Source organism: Salvia hispanica, chromosome 3, assembly GCF_023119035.1.
Source record: "Salvia hispanica cultivar TCC Black 2014 chromosome 3, UniMelb_Shisp_WGS_1.0, whole genome shotgun sequence".
In the NCBI taxonomy this organism is placed as follows: domain Eukaryota; kingdom Viridiplantae; phylum Streptophyta; class Magnoliopsida; order Lamiales; family Lamiaceae; genus Salvia; species Salvia hispanica.
The window spans coordinates 41,090,813-41,112,787 of NC_062967.1; the positions used below are offsets into that span (position 1 = coordinate 41,090,813).

General features: G+C 36.1%; 2 protein-coding genes across 2 annotated transcripts; one reads left to right on the plus strand and one right to left on the minus strand.

The window, feature by feature from the left end:
- Nucleotides 1-7,048: 7,048 nt before the first annotated feature.
- On the plus strand, nt 7,049-9,008 carry LOC125214083 (BURP domain protein RD22). The gene is made up of 3 exons (XM_048114960.1): nt 7,049-7,203; nt 7,314-7,425; nt 7,989-9,008. The coding sequence occupies exons 1-3, from the start codon at nt 7,159-7,161 to the stop codon at nt 8,855-8,857; spliced, it is 1,026 nt and encodes a 341-aa protein (XP_047970917.1). The 5' UTR covers nt 7,049-7,158; the 3' UTR covers nt 8,858-9,008.
- A 59-nt stretch (nt 9,009-9,067) lies between these two features.
- Nucleotides 9,068-21,174, minus strand: LOC125214081 (helicase and polymerase-containing protein TEBICHI). Its single transcript, XM_048114959.1, has 27 exons — nt 21,092-21,174; nt 20,485-20,876; nt 20,104-20,332; nt 19,190-20,029; nt 18,695-18,759; nt 18,488-18,593; nt 18,201-18,401; nt 17,894-18,094; nt 16,989-17,150; nt 16,675-16,914; nt 16,351-16,563; nt 15,759-16,109; nt 15,396-15,548; nt 14,448-14,669; nt 14,080-14,298; nt 13,894-14,008; nt 12,634-13,778; nt 12,111-12,308; nt 11,691-11,947; nt 11,395-11,584; nt 11,191-11,292; nt 10,730-11,082; nt 10,415-10,523; nt 10,104-10,244; nt 9,827-9,923; nt 9,577-9,716; nt 9,068-9,155 (listed from the first exon to the last, which is right to left on the minus strand). The coding sequence occupies exons 1-26, from the start codon at nt 21,125-21,127 to the stop codon at nt 9,646-9,648; spliced, it is 6,408 nt and encodes a 2,135-aa protein (XP_047970916.1). The 5' UTR covers nt 21,128-21,174; the 3' UTR covers nt 9,068-9,155; nt 9,577-9,645.
- Nucleotides 21,175-21,975: the final 801 nt, after the last annotated feature.

Consider the following 21,975-nt stretch of genomic DNA (forward strand, 5'->3'; position numbering starts at 1 on the left):
TTGTATCCCGAGATTACATTAGTAACGTTTTTGGTTAATGAGATTTAGTTCCTCGACTCAATCCTAGATGGGTAATATAATAATGAGGTAATTAGTCATAGCTAGCCTCTATGACTAAAATAATTTGATAACTCAATCCTATATTATATCTTGGTAGTATTATTTTATCTAGGAAACCCAACATCACCTGAGACGATGAACTTCGTAATTTTTCCCATATAATATTATAGTTCGGTTTATAATAGCTTGCCACTCTTTGTCTAATAAATAAACTGCTTGAAGAATTTTTTTGACATAAGCATTATATACATACGGGTTAATTATTTCAAATTTTCAACGTTACCTAATTAAGATTTTAGACATGGTTGAGTTGAACGAAATTAGATTGTGGGATGGAACATTGACCTTACACAGGAGAGAGATCCTCTAAATACCATTCACGGTACGTAAATATTTATAAACCAATTTAAGAAATATTTTTGTCATATTTATTTTTTATTTTTAATTTTCTAAATAAAAAAGTCTAACGTATTCTGCATTGTAGGGTAAATGGTGATTGTAAAGTCTCTTATCCGGCCTTCTTGCCAAAATAAATAAATATTCACAATCTAGATAGGAAAAGGATTACTTATCATTAACGGTTGTAATGAGAAGCCTAAAGTCTCATACTCTTGAAATGACGAATGACACTGATATGGTATAACACTGATAGGACCACAATCAAGCAAGTCTTTGTTGTTGTTTATTGAAATACGAGATCTCATAAATTATTATTCCTTAATTAATATTCCCTCCGTCCCACTTTATGAGTCACAATTGAATTCGGCATGTGTTTTAAGAAAAAATGTAAATGAAAATTGCTGAAAAAAAATTGTGGAATGTGGTTCACATTTTTGTATATTAGTTTTATAATAAAATGTGAGTGTAATGAGATTAGTGAATTATGAAGACTATTATTTTAACTAGGACTCTTAATATAAGATGGATTAAAATGGAAAACTGTGACTTTTAAATGGGATATAATTATATTGAGCATGCATTATTAATTTCTATTACTTTGATTTGTTAATAGATTAGAGGCTTTTTGTAATCTAAAGAAAACTTGACATCTTGGCTAACAATAATAATGTCTAGAGATGTTACGGTTGTTATTACATTAGATTATGTTGTAATCTAAATTCTTGATAGAAAATTTCTTCAACATCCTGGATAGATCTTTGGTATTGAATTGTTCATTGAACAATTTTCTTCACTCTCCTCTTCGGTTTGCGAAATATGCATAAATTTAAAATGAAATTTATTTTTGAATATTTAAAATTAGGTCATATATATAATATACACAGAATCATTTTAAAATTTCAAATATTGCAAAAAGACGACAAGAGATATCGTATAAATATCTAATAAGATGGCATCAATGATTGATCCCAAATCAAAATACATATGATTAAATGAATCATAAATATCAAGCTAGTCTCATTTCCAATTCAGGTCTGGACATAATTGAAGATGATTTTATTTCCAGTTGTAATAAAGATTCAGCAATAATATAATGTCATGTCACCTCTTAAAAATAGTTCTTGATCCATGCAACAGCATGTCACATGGCTTATATTGTCACTAGGGATGTCAATCGGGCCAGCCCATCGGATTTCGGGCCAGCTCTATTCGGGTTGCGGGTCAATCGGGTGCGGGCTAATCGGGCTGTGATTTTTTTGAGTTATAAAAGTTCAACCCTAGCCCTAAAAGCTCGGGTTTCGGGCTAGCCCAGCGGGCTAATCGGGTTGCTAACGATAAAATTAACATGCGCTCAATCCAATAAATAATAGTGAAAATTAGTTATATTTATAAAATGTAAAATATTTAATTATGATAAATTTAAGATATATGCTTAAACTCAAACATAAACATGACCAAATACTAATATTTGAGATTTATGTAAAATAAAACATAAAATCAAGAAATTTTAAAGCATGTTTTAGAAATTTAAAAGTATATTTTTTAATGAATTTGAAGTTTCTAATTTATATATCTATTATTATGTTAATAAAAATTTAATATATAATTTATATATTTAATATATAAAATTGAAAGTTATTTTTTTAGTAATCTATATTATAAAATACCAACGAATTGTCGAATTAGAGTCAAACAAATAGAACGATAGAAATCTTATCGGGTTTCCGGGCCAGCCCATCGGGTTTTCGGGCCTGGCCGTAACGGGTTGCGGGTTAATCGGACTGTAATTTTATCGGGCTAGAAATTTTCAACCCTAACCCTATAAATTTGGCGGGCTATTTGGACCGGCCCACAAGTTGCGGGCTACATTGACATCTCTAATTGTCACCTTCCAATAAGTTAATTAGAGGGAGAACTTTAGTGATCCCTTTTGACAATAGCACAATTTAATGAAAACTTTAATTTCAATCAAGAATCATTAATTGTTCACAAATGATGCATCTTGATTCACATTTGATTAAGACATGTATATGGGAATACCGCTAACAATATTATATTAATATAAATATTGAGAATCAAAATTACACTTTAGGGCCCAATTGGATTATATCATTATTATAATTTAGGGGTCGGCCGTCAAACTTTCACTGCAATAACCACATTTTATAAGTACACAAACGCAATTGAATTAATGGAAATATTCTTTCAACTTTTTTTTCTTAAAATTTTTTTTATACAGAAATTAAACATGGGTAATTGAATATATGGAAATATTCTTTCAACTTCTGTTATTAGCATAACCATGTGTTTTAGTATAAAGTTTGCTCTTTTCATAAATTTTAAACAACATTAATGCTGCTAGTCACTTCTCTTAGATGAATGACCAGACGTCAATAGGGCTTCACTTTCTTGTGATATAAAGCACTTTACACAGCTTTCTGCATATAATTTCCTTTTCATTATTATTGTTAAAGAAAATAAAGTAACTAAGTTTATATTCCCACTCACATTTATCTTATTCATTCATAGAAATATTTCCAAGTATGGAAGAACAACATAGTTATCTATCCTATTTTATATCTTATGATAAACACTGCACAATTAAGCAAGAAATAGGATAAACATATTTAATCATCCATATTTTCCTTTTTTTTAATACCAGCCTATAATTAATTATCATCCAATTATGGAAATGATAATAAAAACTAATCATCTCAGCAGTGCTGTACGATTAGTAGAACATAATATATAAATTATTTGATTAAAAGATAAGTCCATTTTCAACAATAACAATATATAATTAAGCATCCCTTTAAAAATGTTTTAGTAATATAGTGAAGGTGATTGTGGCAAAATAAAAACATAATTAAGCTGGAATCTCTGTGTCTTACAAGTTACAGATCGAGTGATCGACTCTGCCAAATGAATTTATTACCTCGTTGTGTATTATAAATCGAGTCTGCCAAATGAATTTATCTGGAATTTACCGATTAATATAAATGCCATGATTTCAGTCAACCTTATTAGAAAAATTCTTGATTGTAATATGAGTGTCTTAAGTAAATTAATAGGATTAATTATTTCATGCAAAAACATATTTAAGAAAATTAAATTTTTAGAACTCATGAACTAATGATTTATTCGTGTCAACATTAATTGTATACCTATTTAATTTACAAGTGCGCAGTTTGAAACGAAGGAAAAAACAAATATAGAAACAAAGTCGGCATTCAAAATCTATTTATTTATTTTGTGTTCATTGCTTTGAGATGGAAAAAATGGCATCTTAACAAATTAATAGTAACTCATTAAGTGCAGCTGAAAAAAGTAGTTTTATTAAAATTAGATATGAAAAATGGATGAAGTGCCCATGTCCGTGCCCATAAAACATACACTACTGTTACTCAGTTAAGTGCATGTACGAGTTTTGACTTGAGCCCATCATTAAATAGTTTTCACAACGAAACAGTTTTGGGCCTATATTTCATAACCTAAAAGTATTGGTTTTAATTTGTAATTAACCCTTTTAATTATCTCTAAATACACAAACTTTACGTATTAATTTGTAATCAAAACTATTTTTTATCATAAAATACAGACTTTCAAGCTTTTAATTTGGGCCTTATTAAAACCATGACGTTGTACGACATCGTTGGTGGGCTGTACAAATTTTGTGAATGCAACGTCATTTAAGCATCCATGTAGGATTAATTTTGTTCAGAACTAAAATTCAGATCAAATTGCAAACTAAAATTTTTTTAAAAAAAATTGTGTAATTTGACAAAATTTTATGAAGGTCATGTATTTACATACTGAAATATCTAAAAAACGTATTCAATTAACATTGTAATTCAATGCTAACATTCAAAAATCTTCCAGAACAATTCATACAGACTCAAAAAATGTTGGATGACTTGTAGTCTATGTGTCGCTATTTTTTTGATGACACCCAAATCTATAGTTTTAATGAATCATTAAATAATTGCAACTAACTTTGTAATTGACACGTGTCCAACTTGAGTCAAACAATTAAAGCCCCATTTATTGGTGCAAATACACATTTTCGGCACTCAATCACTATATTTTGTCATCGTTTTTCGTATTGTGATATTAGCCTCTTACCTTTCAATATTACAATATCCATATTCTAAGATTACGTTTTCTTTAAATTTAGGGTTAATATTTTCTGTAGAGAAAGTAACTTGGGGCTACGGACTTTCTACAGTTTGTTCAATTTCTTCATTATTCAGCGGTTAAATGCATTAAAAAACATAGACTCGATCTGGGATGTTTTTTACTTGCACAAAAAAAATTTAAAAAAATTCCTAGGAAAATAAATGAAACTTACTAATTTTCATTTATTTCCACTATTCCAACCAATAACTGACGTCGCATCCTGGTGACGGCTAATTTCCACAACTTTATTTTAAATTAATATTTTGTTACTAAATAACTTAAATTAATATTCTTTATTAAATAACTTAAATTAATCTTCTCAAAACCTTTCTCTTCAAATTAAAATCATCCACGCTTGAGAGAATTTTTTTCCTAATCTTCTCCAAAAATTTCAAATGCTTTTTTATCAGAGTGTTGTGTAAAATTCAAAATAGTACTACTACTATGTATTTTCAGAAAAAAAAAAGAAAATTATGTGCAAAATGAAAGTCGCGTATAGTATTTTTTGTGTACTTTAAAGCATTTAATCCTGCCTTCTTAAAAATACTATCCTTATTCCTTACAAAAGATAAGACAAAAACATTATAACACTTTTTCTTTAAGTTTAGGCAAGTCTAGAAGTAAGATTCATTCAAGAGATTGATGCTAGCCTTAAAAAAAAAAGGATATAGTATTAAGTTAAAAATATTTCTAACATCAACTCCCCTGATCCCCTCCAAAACCATAATTAATATTGGTGGTTGATAGTTTAGGGGTTACACATCGCCCACCTATTTAATCCACAATAACGACTTGTAAATAATGAGAGAAGCCATGTGTGTTTTTTTCAGATTTTTGTATGCACAATAAGATTTTCGGAAAGTTTAAGTATACTTTACATTTTCTACTCTACTTTGGTGTTTCGGCCTTTAATTTTGCTTTGTAAACAGTTGGTTTTTTAGCATATCTATAAACTTGTTAATTAAGAGGGACCTTGTACATGTCAACATTGCAAGCATATAGTGATTGTGACAATGTGGTCCCATATGTAGAAGCACCACTATCAGAACTAGCTCCGACGAACAAGAAGAGGCATGAACACGACTTCAACAATAAACGAATGCAGAGTTTTTTTGCATGCTAAGATGCAAAAGGTGTGCCAAATGCATAGAATGACTACCCTATTAATATTTTATAGGCACAGTCCACTACAGGAGGAGCATGTTGTCATTCATGCAAATTCAAATATTGCAGGAGCTACAGGTTTGATCGAATGGTCACCTCATCATGACTGGTGTAACAATCAAGAGTTACATATGTGTATTGACCGCATACACATATGGAAAGATGTTCATGTTGTTGGTCGTTGGGGAGACGTACTTGGACAAAAGTTCACGTCAGTTTCCATTCGACAGATTGCACTTAGATGACATATGTGCATACATGAGCCCAACGTACAAATTAGGTCATGTCTCATTGGGTGTTGTTGGGCTACGTGCCCAATTGGACTATTTTAATTTGATGTTGTTGGGCTGTATATAATTTTATTTTGGGTTTGTACAAAGCCCAAGTCCTAAGTCGAACGACCAAGCTCAAAGACCACTGAAAGACCAATTACCAACAAGAAGTCAACATGTTTTTAAAATGACTAAGAATACAAAATTCGTCCGGCAAGCAAAAGTGCTGGCCAAAAACCAACAAGAAGTCACAAAGAGTGCTCGTCATTTTCAAACCATGGCAAGTACCAGAGTTCTCATTAACACAATCGCGCATTTTGCGAGCACAAGTTTCATATTTTCTATTCGCCGAATGGTTAATCGTGCTCGCAAAATTCAGAGAGCGCCGAGTGTGAAGGACATCGTTGCTCGCAAAATGTGCTCACTAATGACATCTCCACTAATCTCTTCTTTGTTGTAGTGAAATAATGGGATATATTAAGCTATTATTATTATTATTGATTAACCCCCAACTCCCCTCCAAAAACCCTAATAAATATTGGTAGTTGATAGTTTAGGGTTACACCCTAGCCCACCAATTTAATCCACTATAACGACTTGTAAATTCATTGCAAAATAGTAATAGTTCACATAAAAAAAACATTATTAGATGGCAATAGTCCGCCCCTCATATTAAAAGCCAAGTGCTCCATTTTCCTTGGACATTTAAATTTTCCCCCCACCACCCATACCCCCTACACAACTTTGGTACGTATTTTACCATTAATTTATAACCACAGAATAATCAATCAAAGGGACTGTATGTGCATAAATATACACAACATTTATGGTCGATATTAAAATACATTTAAATTGGCATTAATTTTTTCGATTTAGTGAAGCGAATGCAGTTGGAGTAAATATCTAGTCATGTTTTTAGGTGGAGATGTGACGTGGTGATTTTTTTTTCTTTTCATTCATACTAATATACGTACATAACTACGTAGTGTGTGTGTGCGTGTTTTTCTATGTTATAAATAATTGTGTATCATCTCATATTCTTCCAGAAAGCCTCTTTCATTATTTTGAGTAGTAAACTTCCAAATTTATGCTTATGGAGTTCAAGATTCTGCCCTTTATTGCATTTCTTTCTGTGAGTATTAATAACTAATGATTTTTTTAAAAATATTTATCTTGTTGAAATTTAAGGATTTGATTGTTTGGTTTTATATTTTCTACTTATGTTGTTTTATGTGTTTGCAGGTGGCAATAGTTGTTAGTCATGCAGCTTTGCCTCAGGAGGAGTATTGGAATTCGGTGTTGCCAAACACACCCATGCCCAAAGCGATAAAAGAACTCGTGCAGCCAACATCAGGTAATATGCTACACATCTGATGATGTGAGAATCATTCGTGATCGCCATTATAGTTTAGTCCACATTTTATCGTTATTTATTTATTTTATAATTTAGTTAGATCCTAATACTATCAAATTTTTTATTAACGTTTTAAATTTTACAAATTTGCTCGTTATGTTATTTTATTCGTTTATATGAAGTTATAGAGAAATTGAATAATTAATATGCTTTGATTTTTAAATCATTTTGAGAAAATATATGCTACCGTGGCCTAAATGAGAATGATGTTTGCGGATTATCATAATATATTAAAATTGAAATTGCAGCAGATAATTTTTGGATTAATCAACTTTTTTTGTTTTCAAGTTTAGTTATGGATCTTATGGTTGTTTTGTATGTGAAGTGTTAGTAACAAAAAAATTTGAACTAATGAACTTGAAATTGATCTTAGTATTCTTGATTTTTTTTTTATTAATCTCAACTAATTTTGATCTGGATTTCCATTTCATGAAAATTCAATTCTATGTAGCAAAATTTTCTATAGCTCATTATACAAAATTGCATTCCTCTCTGTGTAACAGAATGGCTGGACGACAAGAGCACAGCCGTCGGAGTAGGCAACGGCGGAGTGAACGTCAACAACGGAAACAGCGGCACCAACGTCAACGTCGGCGGCCCAGGCGTCACTGTCGGAACACACAACAGAAATGGCAAACCCGTCTACGTTCGGGTAGCCCCGACTGGAAACCCGTTCAATTACCTCTACGCTGCCACCGAAACGCAGCTGCACGACGACCCGAACGTGGCCCTCTTCTTCCTAGAGAAAGACTTGTATGCAGGCAACAAGATGACCCTCCACTTCTCCAAACCCACAGGAGAGGAGGAAGCATTCTTGCCGCGCCACCTTGCCGACTCCATGCCCTTCTCCTCGAACAAGCTGCCGGAGATCTACAGTGAGTTCTCCGTGAAGCCCGGGTCAAGCGAGGCCGAGGCCATCAAGAAAACCATTCAGGAATGCGAGGGCACGAAGCTGCAAGGAGAGGAGGCGTTCTGTGCAACTTCCTTGGAGTCCATGGTCGATTTCACCAAGTCCGTGCTGGGGAAAGACGCGACCGCAGTGTCCACCGAGGCCGACAGCACGGAGCGGAAAGTGTACCGTATCGAGGCCGTGACGAAGTTGCCGACCGACAAGCCGGCCGTGGCGTGCCACAAGCAGGAGTATGCATACCCCGTGTTCTACTGCCACAAGACCGACACCACAGTGGCTTACCGCGTTTCATTGGTGGGTGCCGGCGGGTCCAAGGCAGATGCAGTGGCTGTGTGCCACAGGGACACGTCGCAGTGGAACCCGAAGCACTTGGCCTTCCAGGTGCTCAAGGTGAAGCCCGGGTCTGTCCCGGTCTGCCATTACCTCCCTGAGAATCACATTGTGTGGGTTTCAAAGAATTAGAGAAATAAGCATAAGCCTATATGTATGTTATTTTGTTTGTGTGGATGTATTTTAGAATTCGAATATCTACGTATGTGTGTGATATGTGGATATATGTGTGAGTTATCAGACTGTGAGTCTTTCTTTTATGTTAGTGAATTATTGAAAACCAGAATAATGATTTCTGCAAGAGAATGTAAGGCGAAATCTACGAGAAATAACTTCTAACCTTGATTCGTCTTCTGGTTTCCATCCCCTCGTGCCAAACGTATGCGTCGGGAATGGTATGTACAAGCAACATGAAATGAAAAAAAGACAACTGCAAGAAACCAATCCAAGAAATGGCAAGTTAGGGGATGAATGGATTCATACATGGTGAGACATTCTCTGCAAAATCACTATCTCCCTAGATGCATCGTGTGAAATTCACTAGCCTTCGTGTATCCTAAACCTCCACATGAGGTAGCCTAAAGCCGTGAGACGCTGCTTATATCCAGTACTAATCAAGGTGTACTAATACATATGTCTGATCAATGTATAAGGTGAGTCTAGAATAACTCCCTAGTTCGACTTCTTGACCCCTAAGGCGCCTCAAATGGCGTAGTGAAGGTTTTCAAACTAAAACTTTATGAATTCGTAGCTACTAAAGGAAATACACTTCTCTGTATTACCTTAAAATGCATCATTTTATTACTTGAGCAAAATTTATGATGACAAAAAAGAAATTGTAGATATATCACCTTAGAATTAAAGAAGGGAAACAGATTGTTTCCTCATACAAGTGTCATTGAAGTATAGCTCATCAAAAGCTAACAATTAGGATCAAAAGGTTCCAAAGATCCCCATGTTTTCCCAACTTTGATCTTGACAGGCAAAGGAACTGCAAGAGACGTAAGAGATAAATCGTTATTGACGGCAATATTGCCCCAGTAAACCTGTATGCCTTCTGCTTGGACATAACAATCATGATGAACTTTTTAAACACCATACCAAGAAGTGACATGGCCCTTTCCATGCATGATTGGAGCAACAACCCGGCCTCCTTTACAACTGAATGGTCAGCTTCCAGCACAAGTTCATCGTGTACCTGACAGGTCGACGACAGACATGTCCATCAAACTCACTAGCTTCAGAGACGAATATTGAATATTGAAAACGTAAAAGGTACTTACAATTTCCCACTGACAGTAAGAGCGATAATGTTAATATTGAAATAGAAAAGCAAACATAAATGCTTAGGGCCACGTGGTATGTATAGACCAATTACCTGTAGAAGGATCCGACAGCGACCTTTAAGCAATTGACATTTTTCAGCATCTATAAAACTTGGGCATAATGCTTCAGAATCCTCGCCGATCACATCATGCAAGCATATCATTGCAATTTTTATTATGTCGGCAGCAGATCCCTTCAAACATAGCATGGAAACAGTTAACATGTGAAATTAACAAATACCATCGCCCCCAACACCCAAGGCCACCTCTTAAAAAGGAAATAAAATCATAAGCCAAAGAAAATACAAATTGAAAATATTATATGATAACTACTATGCTGTGACACCAGCAAAAGAAAAATCACCTGACATATGGAATTCACAGCTTGTCTCTGAGCTTTGGATTTCTCTTTGCTGTTACCGAATTTGATATTTGATAAGAAACGTTTTCGTCCCTTAAGGGTCTTCACATAACTGCAGCAGAAAAGATCATGTCATTGGTAGGGGTAAACATATAACGAGAGAAGATATAGGATCCTTCTAACACAAAGTTGCAAGAGAAATTGAAAGGCGTGAAGCTGCTGCGGCCAACTTGATTGATTTTAAAGACGTTTTAATTACCAAACTTGCATCACATTTAATTTAAGGACACCTTTTCATCGATATTATATTTTCCTCACCCTTTCTTATGACAAGCCGTAACTGCTTCCTGAAGCCAGGACGCAACTCCAGGGAAAGATTTCTTGAAGTTTTGAATTGTTTCTGCAGCTTCATCTGGACTACAGTCCAACTGTTCTGCCAGTGTGTTTGGCCCCATGCCATAAAGAATTCCGTAAACCAGTCTCTTTGTTCGCTCTCGATCTTGTGAGCTCACACTAGACTCATGTTTCTCACTCCATTTTGCGGCAATCATGGTAAAGACATCAGCCTGGGGATTAGTTAGCAGCTCAATCAATGAACGGTCTTTTGAGAAATGGGCCATAAGTCTCAGCTCTATCTGACAATAATCAGCAGCTAAAAGCACCCAGTTGTCCTGCAATGAAGATAACAAATCAGAAGATGCAAATGAATCTACAGCAGGACAACTCCTGACTCGTGAAAGGATAAGCAAAAAAGAGTTTGAGAATCTATCTAACTTCACCTGAGTAGGCACAAAGAAATCACGTGCATTGATTTTATAGTGGCTGACACATGATTTCCCATCACCTTCATTCATTTCGAACTCAACCATATGCTCAACAGACTGTGCTCAGTTCATATCAAAATCGCAGAACAGTATATTATGACTTGTGTAATAAGAATAAAATTTTTTAAGGATGAAAAAGAAATGCCACAACATACAAACCTGGAGGTTAGGCTCCTCTATTGACAGTCGGCCAGTTGCTGTTGATGTCTGGAGCCAATGACCATGCAGAGTGTACTTCTGGGCCCTCATAGAGAGCCTAGCAAGTGAACAAATTGACCCCAAAGTAGAATTAAAGAGCTTAGTTAATGTTCGATGCTCCTTAATAACTGGGACTATAAGATGCTCATCCCTGAAATTAAGCTAGATTTTGTTAGTCCCACAAATTATGGAGAAGCTGGACCTGTGACAGATGTGGCCAACATTGCATCAGTAGGGCTCAGCTAACTGCTTAGTACCTGAGCATTTCCAGACAATGTTTGTCAGTTCTGTGGTGGTTCTTCCCTTCGTAACCTTCAGGCATGGGCAGCTTCAAATGTTCATAGAGAATATTTGCTATATCTGCAGGCATTGACAATGAGAATGTCTTGCCAGCTAATCTGTAAGCTTCCTTCTCGAGCATCTTGAGTTTTTCCCCAAGGACATGCCTCACTCTAAGGCATCCTTCCATGTCGACACCAATTCCAGATATCTCCATATCAGCAAGAATATTTACCTACAAGTGAATCACTTAACAAGCAATAATAGACACCTAAAGTTGAAAAAGAAAAGAAGAAATTACAAGTGAAATCAAGTTGCCTTTTTTTTTAACAGTCAATAGAAGCTCTGTTCGGAAGATGGTTAACTTTTTCCTTTGATGGCAATATAGGATTCCTTACCAATCGAACTTCCACAGTGATAAGTGGTTCAATTAGTTCTTCAGAGTGTAGTAATTTCCATAGAACGGAAGATAATGCTCGAGTTTGTGCAACTCTGCGGCAGCATCCATTATGTGCAGCTCTCCGTGTCTGATCCTTCCATCTACCACTACGGTTAGTGGATGCAGCAGCATCACTAGATAACCTCCTTTTGGCTTCCTGTCATAACTGTAACTTTAGAGATTGTTTCTGACAACTAAGACTTTTTAAAAGATGAATAAATGAATATGTAACCCTTGGCTAAACAATATAAAAATCACTTGAACTATTATAAAGAAATGAAATATTTGTTTATACATCAACATTTGCATAGCTATCCGTCCATATTTGTGTCGTTAAAACCTAACCAATATCAGAATCAGACAGATGTTGCATCACATTCACAAGACATCTACTACACAGTATTTGAGAACAAAAACGATACTATATTCCTGAGAAACAACACATCCAATTCACAAACTGAAGCGAAAGAGAGAGAAATTACCTTTTCCAAATTAGGACAAGAACTTTTCTCCTCATCAGGCGATAGAATCCATGCAACAACACTCAGATCAATTGCATTCCTCAAATGAATAGGAGAAAACATAAAGTAGGAATTGTCTATAAGCTCCAAACCCAAACTTTTGATCCCCCCATGTGGGGTGCTAAACTTTTGGACAGAAGCAGCGGGACGTTTTAGCACCTGAATTTGAACTTTTAAGTTCCAAGTGAACTTCCTGACATCCGTTTTCCCCATTATAGCCCCAAACCTAGTCCACCTCTTCTTGGCCATCTCCACCTGCAGATTTGGTGGCAGAACATTCTTGCTGCCCACAGAATGATCATCTTGTTTGCTGCTATAGCGAGATAAGTCCTTTGGAATACTTAAGTAATACACTGGAGAATTCTCCCAGCAGATGGCTATGCCATGTACCTCAAAGGGAGTGGTAGAGCTCAGTTCAGATTTTTTAGTAAAATGTATATCAAAAAAGAATTCAGTTGTAGCATCCAATAGATCCAAGAAAGAATCAAGTCCGCCAGGAATACTAGTAACACTGACAGGACCCTTTTCTGGCTTGTTTACTCTGCTTCCCATACATAAATTTTCATTTTCAGGCTGTTGTTCTCGACTATGATCAACATGCTCCTTTAACTGATGTTTAACACCACCAATATCTACCGTTGGATCAGGAGCCAACCCTTTTGGATTACTAGTGCAATTATTAGTAATATGTAACTCGTCATTAACAGGGTTAGTATTTTGTGCAATCAAAATGCGTTTGTCCAAATGCATTTCATCGTGTGCATTTCCTGTTGAATATGCCTCAGCCGAACCAGCTGGTTGAGGGCCTATAGGTTGGTCTCTCTCATCACATCTGTCTACAGCTAATGGTGAGTCTAACATGTTCTTAGAATTCTGAAGGAAAGCGTAGCTACTTGTAGACTCCTCCCCTGACGATGATGAAGGCTCTTTTCGAGAAGCATCTAGTGGCCGAGAAAGCTGTCCAACATCAAGTCCAAGAGACTTGAAGGCGGAGAATGCAGCAACCCTTGCCTCTTCAGCCTTTTCAAATACTATTTTCCGAGCACCATTTTTAATCTTCTTGGCAACTCCCCCTTGTATTTTCCTTTGTGTGGCACCCTCCGTGTCTACCATGAATAATTGATCCAAATTAGCTAATGGTTATATCAGCCATATAACCAAAGTTAAAATATCAAAGTATTCAAGAATCCACCATATGCCAAACAAATATATATATCTTACCCTGACCACTCCATGAAGATTCAAAAATCGCTTTGACAATTTCATGAATTGAAGCTTCAGCAATAGCTTGGGGTGTTCGTAAACCAGCCCTATAAAGTGCTCTAGCTCGGGAACCCTAAATGTCCAAGAATCAGATCAGAGTAATATCTAAATTCATATTATTTCAATAAGAAGCAATTTGCACACCTTAATAAAAGGAATGGTTGTAAGTTCCACAATCTCTGCTCTAACCCCAAATGAAACACGATGTTGGAATTTGCCGACTAAACTTTCAAGGTCATGCCAACCAAGCCTTTCACAGAACACTGAAACCATTGATGCAAACCTTCCAGCATTTTCTTGTAATGCCTGAACCATGCCTCTAGCAACTTTAAAACCTTCACAAACTTCACCAACAGGTACTTCCTACAGTCCACAAAGCTCTATCATTACACATGGACACAACTCGATATCATAACAGAAATTAACTTCCTGATTCAAATACACATTATTATGAACAACGGCCGCACAGTCGAAACATGATTCATTGTCCCATGGGACGAAAACAAGTTTACCTGCACAAGCTTGGACAAGATAAGAGCAACGTAGAACCGTCTACACATTCTAAGCATTTGTTCATCTGAGAGCATGCCATTGGTCATTGTCCCAAGTTTGTCATCATATTTTCCCTGTAAGTTTTTTCCTCTATCCCTGGATCTCTGCAGCAGTCGAGAAGGCGCACCATGAGCCATACGCATCAGGAAAGGTTCTTGTACTCCAACTCGGTTGCCAACAGACTGCATTTAAAATATTCAACATTGCAGTCAATTATATTCAGGGATTCAGGTTGGCACAAGCAAATAATTAAAAGGCAGATCAAAACTCATTGTTCAAATGCATACAAGTCCTAACCAGTTAATTTTTAAAACAACAAAATATGGTGCAGGCAGTTGGTAGTGGGCTCAGTCCTTGGGCTGGGGAATCCACAGGCAGAATATTCCCATGCAAGAAATTCAATTCTTAATATTTAACAGCTGTAGAAGAAGCACGAGGCTATAAGCTCTGAAACCTTGTCCATAATCTTGGAAAACATCAGCCAATAGAGATGCAAATTAAAGCAGTTTGACAGTAACTTTAGAAAACCATATGGCAGGCTCTCATAACTTCTACTAGGAAAAAGTTCGATGAGACTAAACCCCCTTTTAGTGGTACCTGGATTCCAACTAAAGTAAATATGAATCATTGAATAAATTGAAGTTGTATCTGGTCTACGTAACACAGTATTAGATATGAATGTAATGATTGGTGAAAATAAGAGAACTAATAAATATAAGAAAATTTAAATAAAAAAATAGTAACAATGCAAATACGAATGGAAAGAACAGGTAAATGAAAAACGGTGTATGTGAAACAGAGCTAAGATATGCTGTGTAGCTTTGTGCAACAGTACAGCCACTGCACAACTACAATCACAATTTCTTCGATGGTATATTATAACAGAAGAGGAAAAATAGTGGAAGTACCTGGTCTAAAGAAGATAACTGCATGTATCTCTCATAGTATAGTTCCCAATCTGGTTCCACATCAACATTAATGGGAGTTACCAAGTACACCAAATGCAAGTCTGAAGCTAGAACAAAACCTTCTCTTGCTCTCATGAGATCGTCCAGCACAATCTGCACAGTGTCCAAAGTTAATTGATTGCCAAAATCATCTGCTCTATAAGTTAGGTTCAACATGAGATATGTTGATAGTAAAATACATTATTAGAAAAACTCAAGAGAAAAAAACATGCGGAATGCGCTGGTCAAAGTTAGCAATCAACAAGTTATAGATTAAAATAATAATCTGTACTTTGTGAATGAGGAACGGGTAAAGATATTTACAAGCGATTCTTCTGGACAAAGAGAACTTCCGAAAGATGCAAGGCCAAGGGGTGTACTGGTGTATAACTTAGTCTCATCATTCCATTCAAGGAACTTTCTATGGCATAACCATCGAAGAGAATCCTGTGCTGATTTCACCACATCTTCAAAGGGTTTTGTTGAATTGAGGAGTGTACATCTTACATAACGATGAATATCACTAGCAGTTTGAACAATTCCTCCAGCAACAACCTCAAGTATTGCATGGGTCATACCATTCCTATCCTCTGACAAACAAGAATGAAGTGGAGGACAAGTATCATTAAGGAGTGTCAATATTCTCTTGGATTCCTCTGCCTTGCAAATTAGTACCTGTTGAATCATTTAAATATTGTAATTAATGCCCTCGTGTAATAAAAGAGTAACAATTTGACTTTGTTTACAAGCTTTGCAAAATTTAAGAAACGTAAAGGAAAATAAGTACTCAAAAAGTGATTGACTTAGGCAGAAAAAAAAAACAAATTAAACATGAGCTTGAAGAAAGAGATTAAAAGAGAAGATATATCTTACAAATAAACGGGAAAATATAAAAGAATGAGAAAAATAAGCTTACGCTCTCTCCCTTTGTGTCTATTCCAGTACGACCTGCTCGTCCAGACATCTGCTTGTACCTTGTCCCATCAATAAAATCACGACCAATGCGTGGTTGTCTGAAGATGACTCTCCGAGCAGGAAGATTAACTCCTGCTGCTAGAGTTGAAGTAGCAGTCAAGACACGTACAAGTCCTTTACGGTAACACATTTCAACAGTCTCTCTTTCCTCAACCTTTTACAGAAATGGTGAACCTCATAAACTTTGGATATAATGAATATTCATAATCTAAAGTTAGCAATATTTTAACAACAAACAATACAATAAGATTTGTGGCTCACAGACCGTAAGCCCAGCATGATGGTAGGCAACTCCAAAAGGAAGAGTTTCGTTCAGTACAGGATCCAACCCAGCGGGAGATCTTCGCAACGAATCAATAACAAAAGCAACGTCAAAAGGCTCGCCTTGCTCACCACGAGGGTTTACACAAAATCCCTTGAGATACTTTGCAATATGCTTTGCAGTTGATTCACAACCTTTCCGACTGGAACAAAATATTAGCACTGAGTGACCCTCTTGGACAACCTATCATCACCATCTCAAAATTAGTCACCTTGAAGAAAGAAAAGACTTACAGAGAAACATAGATAAAATCAAACCTCATTGCAAAGTTCAACTATTTGATCCGGATCTTTACCACCCAGTTCAGCCACCTTTGGAATGGTCCTAACAATTTCCATTTTTTTGTTGTATATTGTGCTACCAATTTTGATGTATTCCTCCAATGGAACAGGCCGAAATTCTGTCTCATAAAGAGCTGCCTAAAATAAATAAAAATACATATGAATTTCATTCATTCAACATTTAGGACCTCAAAAACAGAGTAGCTGTAAAACATTTACGATGGATTTTGCTGAAAAAGTGCAAGAAAGACTAAAATTACGATTCCCAAAATGTAAATACTTTAATGTTATGTCAGTAAGTCATGCCAAGGTCCATATTCCAAAGAGATGTCACGTATGTGCATGCTTCAAACAAAATAACAAAAACAAGGAAACTAAAATGATCATATTCTCATTGTCTGGCCATAGTTTTGGGGTAAAATCACATTTTTGGTCCCACTGGATGGAAAGGAAGTACTAAACCTACCTAGCCTTTGACTGCCACAAAATTTTCACTGTTCAAAACGTTCATAAAGTGTTCAACTTTTTTAAATAGGACTAGGTTCAAAATCTGGTAACTTAAAAATCAAATGGTGTTGCACCGCTGGCCCTTCTATCCCATGGAACTATAAATGAAATCTCCCTAAGTTACTATAACCCAGTGTCTATCCATCGTAGGAAAGGAAACGACTATGAATATTGAACATTCGTGATTAACACAATCTAATTTTATATGATAATATATGTCTCCAGCAAAGCAGTAAAAGCAAAGGATTAAATAGAATTGCAGATACTGACAACATTATCATACATTTGCTTTAGGCTGAAGAGTTAATTAGTAGAAAGATTGACAATTAAATGGGCAAATTATATATGAATGAACATGGTCGTAAAATACTTACTTGAAGCCACTCAGCAACTGCAGCCACATTTGGCAGTGTTGCACTCATTCCAATTATTTGGAGGCCACGAGTAGCATCGGACTTCCCACTACTCGACCCAGAATTTTCACCACTAGAAGACTCTACATTGCCTTCGCCAGCTGCATAGCGAAGCTTAGTCAACAATAGCTCTAATAGATAACCCCTGCTTTGATCACCAACCTGCCATTATCCATTATAACCACCCAGATATAAGAATGAATATTTGGTTAATATATATGCTAAGCTGCAGATGACACTCCAATAAAACCAAATGCAATATGAATACCATGTGCAGTTCATCAATGACAATGGTACCAAGCTCTGACAAGCGACCCTCTTCAAGTAACCTATTAATCAAAGAGTTTGCTTTCTCGATAGTGCAGACAGCGACAGATGTGTCCTTTGGAAGAGAACCACCACCCTGATTTCCATAAAAACTACGAACATGCTTACCGACTGGTTCTAGAAGAACTTCAAGATGTTCAGCCTACATATTTCCAAAAACAGATTGGATTATCAAACACCAGGGGATGAGTACTAAAACAGTTCCCTAAAAGCACAAAACCCCAGCACCTTTTCTGCACAGATAGACACATATGGAAGCACAAGAAGTGCAATTTTTCCAGTTTCCAGAACCCTCCGTAGCATTAGTATCTCCGCAACAAAACTTTTACCAGCACTATTAACAACCAAAGAGAATATTATAATGGCGATTAGAGCACACATAGATAGATACGGTAGGATCCTGATGAAAAGGGCCAATTCAAGAAACAAGATTACCTTGTGGATGCACAGTAAACAAGATTTCGATTATGCAATACACCTTCCACTTGAAGGCAATCAACCTGAAATATAACTTAGTTCAATCATTAAAATAAGAAAAACTTTGAAGAATACTTGTATGAAAGCTTAAGTTGCTAATCTTGATCCTCGGGATATATTATAGCAACGTAGTGAGCTTGTTTGATTGTCTAATATGAAGAGTCTACAGTCTAACCCTCTTTACCCAGCATATTGCAAAAATATCAGTACAACGAGCTAAACTAGTGAGCCTTCTGAAATATAAAATTGGCTACAATGTTTTGATGAAACACGGCAATAATACATGACCAGGTTAGATGTTGATCATAGCTGCTAAAATATCTTATTTGGTCCTGAAAGTGGAGCCTGTGATGCTATTTGGTTCTATAAGAACATTCCCTAGTTTCATTGGTAGGACCTAAGGACCAATTCAAAAGGTTGACGACCTAAATAGCTCAAGGATAATAGAGTTACCTGCCATGGGTATAACTTTGATATGCCCCTTTTGTTGTATATTTGGCATATTTCAAGAGGAAGCCAACTACTGATATCCAAAGACCGATTTATTGAAGAGCTTGCCGGAGTGCAATTGCTTTTGAGTTCATTAGCAACAACCCTTTTATAATCACTATTCGGTGTATTGTATGCAACAGCATGGCTAATCTCCTTTAGATCTTCAACACTCCTTTTGGAATCGATGCATTTGAAGGATTTTCTTTGTGCACCAGGGAGAATTTCACCTATATGATCTTTGGAGCTACTGCACATGAGGTTATAGGACTGGGGATTGTGTTGATCGACAGAGACATGTGTCTCTTTGGTTATTAAAATGTCGGGTTTGGTTTTATTAGTATCAGCTGGTATCTCCTTCTCAAGATTTTTAGCCTCCAAACTGAAATCAAAGTGCTTTACGGGAAGTGGCGAAGCCTCCTTATCCAAATGCATCCCCACAGCAGTACAAGCACGAAAATCAGAAACGGAATGTGCAACTCCATCTCTAGTACTGTTTAACTGATTAACAAAACCTCTATCTTTCACATTGTTTGAGTTACAAGCACCGGAATCCACTGTAAAAGCCTCATTGTTTCCAGCAACATGTGAAGAAAGACCAGCATTAGGATAGGCAATCCCATCAGCAACTAGAATTGCTTCGTTCCAAAATGCATCTCCAGGAGAGAACGATGAGCTTCCTCGTGTTGACCGAGGAGTTTCTCCAGCTCCAAGTTTAGATGGGAAAGAAGCAGGTGTTTCACATTCAGCTGTATAAAGAGCAGTTGTATTATTGCATTTCCTCAAACTGGCTTGTGCAATATCCTGTCGAAATTTAAGATGAAGTTATTGAAGATCTCTGTGAGAAATATATCTGCAACTTATAAAAGGACAAATACCTTCTCTAAACGATTAAAACCAACATACACAGGTTCTTCAGCAATTTTTAACTGGCCACCCTTGGGAGAGAAAAATGATTCATTTTGAGTTTTGGATGGATTATCATCATTCTTGCAATGCACCCTACCAGAGTTTTCCTCCTCTAGGTGAAGGGCAGATGCACTACAGTGTCTTTTATCCGCAGTCTCTTTTGTATCTGAAGGAAAATTTACACTACTCCGTACATCACTGCACATTATAAGTTCTCAACTCTCAGAAATAGAGTGCAGCTCATACATTAGGGCAACGACAATAAGCTAGAAATACACATAAACACATAATTGGTGATCCCAAAGAATCCAACGAAACCCCCAAATTAGTAAAACGAGGATAGCTGCTACCTGAAATACAAAGACAAGAATTCGGTTGCAGGAGACTTCTTTCCAACACCTTCTACAGCATCATAATCTGTACCAGATAAAGATGCATTTTTTATTCTCTGAGAAACTCCGAATGCCTCGGAAATTTGTGGCTGCGTGTGGAGGGCACCCCCAATTTCATCACTAGATAACAAGGAGGCCGTCTCCAATGTCAAATTCCGCTTAGCTGGAATCCGCATTGCCTTCTCAACCGGAACATAGTCCGCACATTTAGCAGGCGAGGTCTCCAAATAGCCTGCCAAAGACCCTTTGGCACTAGGTGAACATTCACTTTGGGTTTTCGCTTCTTTTTCTGGTCTCTCCGATTTTGACAATGGTGGCACAAATTTTCTCTTCTTTTTCGATGAAAAGAACTGCAGATTTCACCAGAATCCCACCAACAAAAATGAGAAGAAAAGGTGACTGGAAACCCAATTCGCACTACATTTCGCTAATTCCATTATTAGAAAAGGAAGAAATAAAATTGAAAAGCAAAATTAGCCGCAAAACCCATACAGAAAATCAAAAATCTTGATTCAATTCGTTCGAATTGAAAACATTAATGCGTGAAAGGGGATAGAGCTGAAACCTGGTCGATCCGGGCACGAGTAGAATCGGATGCCATGGCACTCTTTCGTGCCTTTGAGGAGAATTTGGGTCTGTATAATGAATTTAAATTTTTAAATGGGTACTGTGCAACAGTAACGAAGGTGTATATATATATGGAGGGAGAGATGGGAAGGATGGAGGGAGGTCGGATCGATGTTGAATTCAAAAATCTTTGTATTTCCAAAGAAGCCCTTCCTAGATTCTCTTATCTCAGTTTCACCCCAATAATTTATCCATATCAACACATCTACTTATCTATGTTACTTTTTTACAATAATTCAAATTTGATTTTCAACATTAAAGATACATATACTACTATACTATATTTGTTATGAATCCGTTACTTAGCGGATTCTTGTCCATTTTTGTTCTTCTTCTACTTTTAATCCTATAATACCTATCTATTTTTATCTATAACTACTATCTCACCTAGCTTCATTTTTCACATCTTTATCTATTCTTTAATTTCGCCAAACATTCGTCACAATAGCGTGTGATTACACATAGAGTGGAAGTACCATATAATTAGATAAATAGCGAGACACGTAGATATTGAGGTTATCAATATTGCATCAGACAACAATCTAGCATGTCCTTTCACAAAGAGCCTTCTTGGCGCAATGTTTAATCGTCATGTGAAAGCGATGGGTGTTAGATATTATCAATAAGGTGACAACTATATAGGTTTGAGATATTTTGACAGTTTTTGTATATTCGAAGTATGTTTTGGGTGAAAAAAAAAGTAGGTATATATCAAAAAGTTTTCCCTTAGAATCCCAACAAATATGACCTACTTTTTTTATTTGTTTCAATCAATATGACACATTATTAAAATTAAAACTCATTTCGTTGTATTCTCTACAC

Bases quoted from the DNA above. Each gene is read 5' to 3' on its own strand.
- LOC125214083 (XM_048114960.1), top strand. From the start codon at position 7,159: ATGCTTATGGAGTTCAAGATTCTGCCCTTTATTGCATTTCTTTCT. The intron at 7,204-7,313 runs GTGAGTATTAAT...ATGTGTTTGCAG, and splicing joins CCTTTATTGCATTTCTTTCT to GTGGCAATAGTTGTTAGTCA. The intron at 7,426-7,988 runs GTAATATGCTAC...TCTGTGTAACAG, and splicing joins ACTCGTGCAGCCAACATCAG to AATGGCTGGACGACAAGAGC.
- LOC125214081 (XM_048114959.1), bottom strand. From the start codon at position 21,127: ATGGCATCCGATTCTACTCGTGCCCGGATCGACCAG. The intron at 16,915-16,988 runs GTTTGATTTTAT...TGGTGATGATAG, and splicing joins TAGTTGAACTTTGCAATGAG to GTTGTCCAAGAGGGTCACTC. The intron at 9,717-9,826 runs GTATGGTGTTTA...CGTCTCTTGCAG, and splicing joins AAGGGCCATGTCACTTCTTG to TTCCTTTGCCTGTCAAGATC.